The following is a 12264-nucleotide window of genomic DNA, read 5'->3' as shown; positions in this document are numbered from 1 at the left end:
GGGAGGGGAGGGGAGGGGAGGGGAGAGAAGGAAAGGAAAGGACAAAGAAAATAAAAGACAAGACAAGATGGGGGTGGGGGCAAACTTCCAATCTTCACACCATGAATGTGGAAGATTACTTACTAATGAAATGCCACATCTACATTCAGTACGAATGATCTTTGGATAAGGAGAAGCCCAGAATAATCCGACTTATAATGAACTTCACATTATAACCAGTCCTTTTAAATAGAGTCCTGGAAACTGATTTTCAATTTTGAATAAGTCCTCCTAGTTTTGTTTTGTTTTTCCAGTGAATATATCCATATAGTTACTCAGACTTTAGGTTTTTCTTCAAACTACGGTTTTACAAATAGAGGTTTTCACAACCAAGTAGTCAACATTCATAACAGAGCCTACTGAAATCACTTAAGCCAAGATAAGGTCTTATCAGAATGTCTTCTCCTATGAAAATTATTTGCCTGTGGGGAAAATGAGTTTGCAATGTCTTCTTGTTCTATTAAAACATAGTTTTTAGACACTTTTCTTAGATACTTTACAGACAAAATAATAACAGACATTACTGTGAAAACAATTTAACTCCAAAAGTCAAATGAAGCTTATATTCTCAGCACTAGAAATGAAGTGACTTTTTGAAATATGTATTATAATTTTCCCTCCAGAAACCATCCAATACAGTTTTATTTAGACATCACACCTGCATGGGTGAGCATTCCTGCTTATTTATGTTCCTATGTTCCTATGTCCCATTAAGAACTCAAAGACTCTGACTTTAACTATCATCACCTAGGATGTAGTAGTGTTCTTTCTTTTCTTTTCTTTTTCTTTTCTTTTCTTTCTTTCTTCCTTCCTTCCTTCCTTCCTCCTGTCCTTTCCTTTCCTTTCCTTTTTTTCCTTCTTTCTTTCTTTCTTTTTAATGGACCAGGATTATTTATAAAATCAGCTTCACAACTGATTCATCACTTTCTGAGATATTTCCACTAAAAATATTTTGGAAATAATTTCAAGTAGTGAACCATGCCCTGGTTCTGTTTTTAGGGGGGAAACAGGGGTATGCAGGCATGGTGACTTTTACCCTTTCTGTGCTGTTCACCAACCTGTAGTTTTCTCCTGTGTTTAATGCATCCTTCTGCGTAGTGCATTGTGAAACATTGAATGAGACCCCAAAAGGTGCTCACAGGTCACTTCTGACCTTTAATAGTTGAAATAAAATTTCAGCTTCAACTATAAGCCTGCAATCACCTTCCCAAGAAATCAAAAACAATTTCTTTTTAACATTTCAAGATTTTAAAGATAATTTGAAGAGAAAAATGGAAAAAAGGATACACATACTTGTGTTTGTGGGGAAGGGGAAGAGAAAAAGACAAAGAAAAGGCATCTATCAGGAGAAAGAAACTGTTTAACAATTTAGCAAATATTTTGCCTTCATCTTACCATATCTGAAAGACTTAAATTTTCTGATCTCTTCCATTTACCTGGCTTTGGAATGTAAATACATTCCACACTATAATTTCATTCATTAGTTTGGTAAATCATAAAAAATACAAGAATATTCTCTTCTATCTACCCTAACCCTGTGATAGACATATCACATTTATTTTAAAGGTCAAATGTATTTTTTAAGCAAAAGGTACTATGTAACTATAAAGTGTAACTGAAACTTGAGTCAGAATTACAGGTTTTGCATATTATAAGGGGTGGAGATATCTCTACACATTAAGTGCCTAAATTGCCTTAAATTTCTACGAAGTGAGCAAAAATCTCAAACTATTATCACATTGATAAAATGTCAATCATTAATGACATCAGGTCTGGTTGTAATGGCTCCCATTTCCACCTGCTAACTCAGCCAGACATCACCAGGGTTACCCCAGGTGCTGGCTTCCCAGAGATTATTTACTCCTCTTTTTGTGACAAAATGGCTAAAATATCACTATTTTGACATGGAAGCTACACCTTTCACTCCTTTCCAGATGACACTCAAGAGACTTTGTTGGCAATTTGTAAATCTTTCTAATGTAAATCTTTCTAATTTCATGCTGTACCTTTCAACATAACTTACTCAGCCTGAAGTCTACCAAGAACTTGAGGCAAGAAAGACTGTATTTGTAAATTACAGTCTAAAGTTTCCCTAATACAAATAGAAAAATTAAACTTAACAAACAAACATCACAAAACAACAACTTTATTTCTTCTGGTAGTCAGCTATTAATGTCTTGACAGGAAAATCTATAGCTATAACCTATACAAATAGAGTTTTAAAAAATGAATCAGTCATCTAGAGAATTCTGAATTTTTATATGTAGAAAAAAAATTCCAGAGGGAATAATACAGAGATAGTTTTTCTCCTTCCCAACATAATTATTAAAAGAATTACAAATTCCCAAACACAATAAAATTCTATCTAAAGTTCAATCTACTGATTTTACTTTGGGGGTCAAACTGTTCTTCATTTTGCTTAGTCTATACCTTTTCCTATGTTTTAAAACCTTAAATAGCAGTTGTAGAGAATTTATTCTGAATCCAGCTATAAAAGTATTTACTGTTTTCTCCATGGCAAATTTTTCCTAAAACCTAAGCACAGTGATATACATAAACTCCTAAAATAACTGAATCTCCGCTCCACCCCGCATTTACCTTTGGTCTGTCCACTAGAAGTACTGATACGTAATAGAACCAAATTATATGTTTTCTCTGCCAAGCTCCTTCCATTTTTTTAAAAAGCCTATATGCTACTAAAAACCAATTCAATAAATCCCACTCTGTTTTTCAGAAAAACATGATCTTTTTAGAAAAATTTTAAATCCCAAAACCAAATGTTAGAGGAAAGTGAGATTTTTTTTTTCCCCTAAAGATTAAAGAAAAAGCTTTGGCTTACAGAATGTATATCATTCACTTCCATTTTAGGATGGTGTTTACCAAAATATCGTAAATACTTAATAGCAACCGTTCCGAGTGCTTCCAGAAAAGGCAGTAAAAGGAGGCATAAAGCTGGCTGTGAAAGCCTGGGAGTTTTGCTCTCCATCTCATCACTCCTCTCCCCCACACCCAGTTTAGGACAGCCCGGATTCTAATGATCACCAGAGACAGCTCAACTGAATTCCAAACAGAAATATTACGTGCTCCAGCGACACTATTAATCATTTAAATGGAAAGAACAACAACAGCAGTCCAATAGCCGCTGGTGCAAGTTGCCTGACTGATCACTAAGACCCAGCACATTTGCAGGGGGGAGTAATCACACACTCCAATCCAAATTTTTATTTTACATTTCATCTATAAAGCCTATAAAACTTTCAAGATAGCAAACCGGTTAACGCCATGCTCAAAGGGTATATGAGACTGTTTATGAAAATCTTAAACTTGAAATCACAAACCCAGACTCACAGAGCCCTATAAGCAAGAGTCAGTACCAAGCGCCATTCACACACAAAATCCGAGTCTTTAGAATTACACCGTATTTGCAATACTGAACAAACCTCTTTCTTAATCTGTTTCTTCTAGATAATGATCACCTGCACCAGGTACTAACCTTACTTCTTATAGTTTAAAATATACGTAAAATTACAAGTCTTTCCTGTCCCCAGGGAAATACTCACAGAATTAATTATTCCTTTAAGAGCTTGAAATCCACCTTTGACAGGGAAAACTTGTTCCTTGGAATCAGCAATTCTTTCCAGCTTTAGAAAAAAGAGGAAAACTTAAGTGGTGGATGCCAAATAGAACACTTTATAAACTTCATTATATTGTAGTTATGTTCATCTAAAGAATTACTCCACTGGGTTAGTTTACTGGCATGACCTATATTCAAGGTCAGGAATTACAGGTGATGACACTGATGTTCCTCTAAAAGTGCCACCATGACATGAACTGAAATCAGTCATAGCACCTTCACACTGGCCCCAAGTTGCAGTTCCATGACAATTCAGCCCTCTACCAGCTGGCAGCGTCCCGAGACTCAGGACTCTAATCCACTCTCGAGCAAAAACTTACATGGAAAACGATTTGTAAGTAAAAACAATTTTAATGTATAAACCTCAAGACTTCCTGAAAAAAATAGTTTTGTAAGAAAAATTACTCTAGAAATGTCTCCTAAATGGGCTCTCCAAATTCCTGCATACCTAAAGAGTCAAATTTTAAATAAAATAGAAACTTTAAATAAGACTGTCATAATAGTCTTGTCAGTTGAGTGAAAGAAGTACTTCTATCATGTCAATCCAAAGTCTACCTTATATCAATTTCCCAAAACAAATAAATGTTTAAGAAATATCAGGTTTCATTTTCAGTAACAAAACCTATTAAAATTCCGACATTATTGAGGTAGAGCTTAAGACACACAGCCCTATTCCTAGAAAATATTTTACTTTTATAGAAAATCTTCAATAATTGATCAGTATCATCATAAGTCCTCAGGGAAAAGAATTTATTAAACTCTCCTTAATACAATTATGTGATTTAGATTAAAGTTTGTAGGTCTCTTACAACTCACCTGGGCTTGCTCAAAATCAAGGACGCCAACACAGTAAACACTAGCCCCGAGCGACCTGGAAAGCTTTGCCTGTGGAAGAAGATGGAGACAGAAAAAAAGGAGAGAGGGAGAGAGAGAGAGAGAGAGAGAGAGAGAAAGTGAATACTCCAATATCAAGCTGTCCATGCAGAGAGACACACAGCAAAGTACAGTGGGGCTGTAAAGAACAGCTCCAGTTCAATACTCACCTCTTTCTCTGCATATGATGGCACCAGACCGTCCAACTTACCATCTGTCAGTGCAATTATGATACTGGAGGTTTTTAAGCCTCCTGCTTTCTGAATTTGTTCATTCGCCTGAAAATGAAGAATAATTATCCAACTCACAATTTAATTTTAACTTTTAACCAGCATGTTCCATCAAGCTGAATGTCTAAGTCTGACAAAATCAAAATATTACTAACTTTTAAAACAGGGTATCTTTGTTTCATATTTATTTGAAATGTGCATATATTGACATTATAGACTAGTTAGTATTGGGCTTAAATGATAGAGAGTTTTAGCTGTGGTTGCCTAATCTGGATATAACCACAAGGAAAACAGAAAATTAGTTAAAAGGCAAAATCCCATCTTAAACTTTTCTGATCACCATGGTAAAGAATGTTTTCTACCAATCTCATCTCTAGAACAACTAAAAGCATAAAAATCTTGTAAGATAAATATGTAATGGGCATCAGAGATTTGCTAGAGAGTTATAGTTCATTAAAGAATATTAAAGCATTCTCTCCCGTACTTAAAAATGTAACAGAACTTACTAGCTTCAGTCCTTCGTGGATGTAAGTCTCTCCTACTGGACTAACACGTTTTAAATCTTCCAAGCCTTTACTGATTTTGCCTCTGAAAATAATATATCATAATGTTAAACAAAAGAAAAATTAGCAACAATCACCATAAACACCTCTTAAAAACATGGCGATATCCCAACTAAGGTTTCTTCAGTAAGAGGGAGAGGGAAGGACACAGGCTTTGAGGACAGGCAGCTCCTCATACTTTCTGCCATTGTAATAACTATCTAATAATTTCTTTATTAGATCTACAAAAAAAAAAAAAACCAATGTCTTGAAAAAATCTAAACATACTGCATGTCTTTTGCTGAGAATGCAGATCTTTAATTATACGTGTTTTACTAAAGAGTAAAACAGACTTTCCCTCATCTGCAAAAATACAAAGATTGAGTAGCTCAGCTTAATAAAAAAGTATTTCTGAAACACTCACCCCACCTTCCTCAAAGTGGAGAATTTTCTTTGTTATCTGCAAATTCCTAAAGCACAATAACCCTTCCTTATGAAAATCTACTTTTTCAACTTCCGTCTTTCAGAGTCACAACTTGTATGAGTTCTTCACTGGCTGCTGGTGGCCATCTAATTGTAACACCTGCATACACTCTTAAATACAATAAATTCTTACACGTCTTGTGAACGAATGAATAAATAGATGGAAGGATGGGCTGATGGGTAATAGATTCTTGGAAGAGGCAATATGAATGAAAAAGATGAAAAACCATAGGACAATTCTTTTCATCATGACTAACTAACACTCCCAGGTCTACATAAAGTATAATTACAATACAGTGAAGAGCTATTTTGCGTGTTTGAGTAAGGAAAGATACAATGTTCAGGTTTTTACAAATGCAGATTTCCAATCTCTTTAAAATTAAATAAAACCATAAGAATCTTAAAAGGCAATGTTATAAAACTATCCTAACTAAATTCAAAACTGATTTTTTAAATTTTAAATGATCAGAAGAGATCTTCTTAAGATACTGTTTTCAGAATTATATCTATGTAAGTATGTGTATGCATACATCACATGCTGTATATATAACACATTTCAAAAATAATGTCCTACTGTGATATTATGTCTCAAATACTTGAAATAAATGAGCCATTCATCAGATCCTCCCACGTTTTAAAAGTAGATTTGATTATATGTTTATATTGTAAGGGGAATTATTATCAGACAAGCTTCCCATGTCAAGAGGTTTTGAGAAAATGCATGACAGCTTTTAAGGTCTGAGCCTGTTTCTCTTTCCTGACCTGGTCATTTCTACCGACCTATATTAATTATCTCTTGTATACTTGTTTAAAATCCACCTATTCTGAATCTTTGTCTAACTTCATTACATAATCTCTTTTCTAAGGTAGCCCAAGTCAACTTTTACCACAACCAAACATTTTTTCCCATACAAACATTCCACTTTATAACAACGGAATTTCCATCAGTTCCCAACAGACTAGAATCTGACAGTGGGCCATCCCCATGCCTTTTATTTATGAGGTCTTCCCCTGCTCTGCACATAGTATCATGTCTTTTGCAAAGTAAGTGTTCAATTAATTTTTCAGTCTCCCATAGAAAAAAAATTCATAATTCCACAGATGTTGGAGTAAATTACATAATTTATAAGCTTGTTTTGTCTAAATATTTATGTTTGATATCTATAGAAACAACTTGAAACCGATTCTCTCTGCATGCAGATAAAAACCAAATATTTGTTGCTTCTCAGAAATGAGTGGCAGCGTGTCCTCAAGCATTAGCGCCGGCTGCCAAAAGGGAAATGAAAAAGACAACTGAAACACAAGTTTACACGAACAGATTCTTCATAGTAAAAATAGCCTGCTCCACTCAGCTCCAATCAGCTCACCACTGCTTCCACGGTCCAGACAAGGCCAGCTGAAGGAACTTGCCCAGCATGGGATTCGGAGGCATGTGGAAAGGTGCCTCGCCACCAGCTTTGCATTGGAAAAGACAATGCTTTTCCTGTCCACACCTCCACCTGCCACCATAACACCCCAAGCTGCTCTGAGTCCATCATTAATGTCTCAGCTGCACGATCACAGAACAAAGTGCTCCTGGAGCAGAAACAGTAACGTCAGCTCCCGTGCATCCTGGATTCCTACCCTTTTCAGGGCAAGTACCAGAGAAGGTCTTCCAGGCTCTTCTCAGTCAACAAGGTGTCGCCCGAGAGAAAAAGAAAACCAACAAAGGCCGAGCAAATCTCAGGCCTTTGGAAGATCCCAAATGCTTTGACTGGTAAACAGTCAACTGAGGAAAGGCCAAGTGAGGAGGCAGGTTAAAAACAGAACTCATCCATCCACACTGTGAAGTTAAAAAAACAAAAATTTCAAAAGAAAAAAAGGGAAAACTATTCAAACAAAAAGAAGAAGAGGAAGAGGAGGAAATGGTTAGGTTATAAAGCTCCAGTCTGGTAACATTTTAAAAGACCATACAAAAGGAACATTGAAACTGTTTCAGAAAAGTCATATTGAAACTGCATCAGTATTTGTTGTGAAGCTGTTGTCAAGGGTGCTGCTGTCATGTCGTGCATTGTCCCCTGCAAGGTTTCACCACAGAAGCTTCTTTGTCACCCAAGTAGTTCCTAAGCACTTCCTCCCTTCCGCTTCCTGCCCTGGCTACCCGGAGGCCTACAGTAAATTTTTCAGTCATTCACAGATTCTAAGTCCCTATGATTATCATGTTGCATCATCCTCTTTTCCAAGATCTTAACTTCTCTTTTATATTTTATTAATTTTTTGCAATACCATTATGCCGTATGCATCATCAAATACTATTTGGAAAGAGGCAAGATTTAAACAAATAAAATAGCATATTAGACCTCTGGGGGTTTTGTATTGAGATGGGGACCAAATGCTATAATCAACTGGGAAGGCAGGCGGTGGGGGTGGGGATTGGAGGGAGGTAAACACACACAAGCTCATTTTTTTTAATCTCTGGAATTAGCACTTTCAGCTCTGTTTGTATCTCTCAGTTTCCCTGCTGAGTAGGTACAGACAGAGAAGGGGAGGAACAAAGGGAGGCAGCCAGCAGCTGCCACGCACTGGCGCACCCACCGCCAGTCACTCTCCACCCACAGACACTGCACGGAAGGTGTAAGCAGCAGGAGGCTGAAAGTGGCCTGACAGAGCGGTGCAGATCCAGCTCTGGGATGGACTGCAGTTCTCCACCTGGGCTGAACCTGGAATCACCCCAGGGGCTTCACAAAAGGCTCTTCTGGGCTCCACTTGAAAAAATTCCAGTTTACCAGATTTGTGATGGGGTCAGGGTTATCACTGTTTTTTTTTTGAAAATTGCCCAAACTACTCTAATGTGCAGCCAAGATAAAAACCTCTGATCTAACCTAACTTTAAAACTTTCCCACTTTGTGGGAATGCTCTTTGCCTTGCCTATCTTTCCAGTCACCCCTTCGATTTCAGAGTTTGAGGTAATAGGGTAATCACTTAAACTGTAAATGCAGTTTCTGGAGTGATATGGATCAAGGTGAGAATTGGCTTACAGAACTAATAGAGAACATGGATTAGTTCCAAGTCCAACCTTGTTTCCTCATCTACAAAATAGGGATAAAAATACCTTCCCCATCAGGAATGATTGTGAGGATTAATTGTAACAATTATATATTATTATAACTATTCTATTTCATTATTAGTTATTGTTGTTAAACTCTTACTATGCCTAATTAATAAATTACATTTTATACAGGTACGTATGTATAGGGAAAAACATAGCATATGTATAGTTTCAGGCATCCCAGGAGTTCTTGGAACACAGCTCCTTCTGATAAGAGGGGACTAGTGGTGCAAACGTAACCATTTCTCAGGATGCTGTGCATTGAGTGTGCAGCTCTCACGCTTCCTGTGTTGCCACTTAGGACCCTACAAGGGTTGAAAAGCCTCACTCAGGCGGCTAGCCGGTTGGTGCCAGTCCAGATGCTGGCTGTCCCTGACAGTCTAGCCAGGACTGTTAAGCAGTCTTGATTCCCCTCCATGTGCCTTCTCCACACGGCTAGGTTGGGCTTCCTCCCAGCATGGTGGTTTCAGAGCAGCCAAAGTTTGTACACAGCACAGGGTTTCCAAGGACACAGCAGAGAAAACTGCCATGCCTTACTACATCTTAGACCTGGGACTGAAACTGGCAAGTTTCACAGTCATGCCTCCTGCAGTCTATTGATTGAAATAAGTCAGTCACAAGCCCAGCCCCAGATTTTAAAAAGTGTGAGTGTGTATAAATTCTATGCTTCATTGGAAAGCAACAAAGAATAATTTACTGCAAAAGCAAAAGGCCTCACACATTTTCATTGTCACATGCCAATTTATATAATTGCATAAATGCTACAGGTAGTTATAGGTAAATTCTGTTCTTTATTCTCAAGAGATTAGCAGCCAGCTTCTTAATGTCCTTCAAGTAAATAGTAACTCCAAAACAAAATTTAGTAATACACAGAATTTCGTAATGGTTAGGCAGTTATACAACATACTAAACTGTTTATTTTATAAGGTAAAAATCATGGAAATTTAGTAGAATATGAAATAAAACACTAGTCTCAAGATGTGCTTATGTCAACACTGATGATTTATAATCCACTCAGCACTATCCTTTACCTGAGCTGTTATATGTAAGGCATTTAGCAAAATGCTCAGTGAACTTCACCTACTACTTTTATTGTGTCTTTCCACTAATAAACCACAAGGTTAACTAGAATGAAAAACACAGAAAAATAACTGTAGGAAGAGAATATATTCATCCCAATATACCCACTGTATTTATACGTTGTGTTCTGATACATCACTGCCCTGCGACTCCATGAAGAATAAACTACAGATAAAGGACTCTGTTCTTTCCCAGCTCATAAACTTATTTTTTGAAGGTTTCAAGACAGCAAAGGATTATTTTATAAAGAAAAACATTGCTAATACATTCTCCCATCTTAGGAACTAGCAAGATTTGGCTATTCAGGACTGCCCATTCTTTTTTCTTTTCTGTTACACACTGGAAGAGTTGTCTTGGGCCACACATTAAATACACAAACACTAACCACAAGTTGATAATCCAGGAAAAAAGGTTTGTGTGCACTTTTCATGCAATCCAGCACCACAGAAAAGCACAAAGTCCTCAAATAATCTGCATATGGCCCACAGCCTGCAGGTTGCACACCCCCATGTGTAGTTTTTATAAAAAGTGCTGTCTATCTAGCATGTCACTCTAAGGTTAGTCAATACTGTTGACTCTGTGGTTCAGAGTCCAAGCCAATAAATCCAAGGTAGCTGTCCTGGACCCAAAAATACCTGCTAACAAAGTACCCCGCACAATCTGAGTTTTTTTCCATTTTGATCTGCATTTCCCAATGCGCAGTACTTAACTCACGCCTGAAGTCCACGTCAGCTGCATTTCACATTATTTTTACTCTGTTTTCCCGCTCACTTTTTTACTGCACCATGAGAAACTGACCCCTGCATTCTACCACTTCTGTGTGCCAGGTACCTAATTTTCTGGAACATACTCATCAAACAGATGTGGGACTTCAGTGAAGTAACTGTTAGTATATCTGCCACCGGGATCTGAGCTGCTGCCATGCCCAGAACACTCGGGGTTAGGACAAAGTGCTAACTTTTCTAAACAGGAGTAATTACTTCCCCAATGGAATTTTTTAAAACTAACCCAACTATTGTCATTTCCTCTCACCACTTCACTGATTTGTGAGAATAGAATAAATGTGGAGAATGACTCTTTTCTGAATTATGACAAATTCTGGCTACTGTTAAAACTGTAGAAGGGGAACACAGAGAGTCTGAGTCAGTCCAGTGCAGTGGTGAAGCACTCCCGCTCAGCCTGAGAACTGGAGGTGAGTCCTGGCCCGAGCTGCTGGCCTGACACTTTGAGGACAGTCACATGACTTTTTTAAGCTCCTCTTAGAATCCCGGCACATCATGATGACACGTAAGGATGGTGCACACTGATGAACTCCAAATCCCATGTCAGCCTTAGCCTCCTTACAACCCAATCACCAAAACAACAGAAAAAAAGTAAAAGAAAAAGAGGGATTATGGGCAGGCACAGTGGCTCACGCCTGGAATCCTAGCACTCTGGGAGGCCAAGGAGGATGGATTGCTTGAGCTCAGGAGTTTGAGACCAGCCTAAGCAAGAGCAAGAACCCTGTCTCTAAAAATGGCCAGGTCTTGTGGTGGGCGCCTGTAAGTCCTTCCTACTCGAGAGGCTAAGGCAAGATAACTGCTTGAACCCAGGAGTTTGAGGTTACTGTGAGCTGTGACACCACAGCACTCTATCCAGGGTGACAGAGTGAGACTCTGTCTCAAAAAAGAAAAAAGAAAGAGTGATTATGAATCAGAAATATGAAAGGTTAGTGGAATATAGTTGATAGAAGCAAGAAAGAAAAGGGAATTAATAAAGTTACAGACATTTGTTGTGTACACTATTTGGCAGACCCTTAACTAGGCTTTCTCGTGCATTATAGGCATTGAATTGCCCACGATGGCTGCATGGCAGGAATCAGCAGCTCTTTTCATCTGACCCATGATTTGTCAGCAAGAGGTTAAGTACCTGCCCAAAGTCACACAGGTAGCATGTAGCTCCCACAGCTCTTTGCCCCAAGGTCTTGGTGTTCTTTCTAACAAAAAGCCCTCAGGACTCACCCAGGTAACAGCTGGATATATCTATCCCTGAACACCTTTCCTTTCCACCCCTTGAACTCCCTTCTCATTCCAATATAACCATCTCTGGGTACAGAACGTAGTAACATTAACTTAAGCATTTAATTTTGTTTTATAAAGAATACATTCCTGTTGAAATAAAATCAAAACACCTAAATTTAAACTTTAAATTTTTTAATTTTTTCAAACACAAAAATTAAAATTATGAAGACTTTTTCCACCTTCCATCTTATGCCTAAGATAGGAGCACCATTAATAGTTTATTTCATATCCTCTA

At 37.7% G+C, this 12264-nt stretch overlaps 1 protein-coding gene across 1 annotated transcript in view; it reads right to left on the bottom strand.

Moving 5' to 3' along the window:
• ANTXR2 (anthrax toxin receptor 2) overlaps positions 1-12264 on the bottom strand; it is a 133356-nt gene that overhangs the window by 112145 nt on the left and 8947 nt on the right. The window contains exons 4-7 of the mRNA XM_012805364.2: positions 5283-5364; positions 4717-4824; positions 4490-4558; positions 3600-3680 (exon numbers count right to left, since the gene is read on the bottom strand). Coding sequence (XP_012660818.1) covers positions 3600-3680; positions 4490-4558; positions 4717-4824; positions 5283-5364 — 340 coding nt within the window. The remainder of the gene's footprint in view (positions 1-3599; positions 3681-4489; positions 4559-4716; positions 4825-5282; positions 5365-12264) is intronic.

This window comes from Otolemur garnettii, unplaced genomic scaffold, assembly GCF_000181295.1.
Source record: "Otolemur garnettii isolate 467f Iridium unplaced genomic scaffold, OtoGar3 scaffold00039, whole genome shotgun sequence".
NCBI classification, from domain to species: domain Eukaryota; kingdom Metazoa; phylum Chordata; class Mammalia; order Primates; family Galagidae; genus Otolemur; species Otolemur garnettii.
The sequence above is the reverse complement of the archived record's forward strand: the minus strand, read 5'-3'. Positions and strand labels throughout refer to the sequence as shown.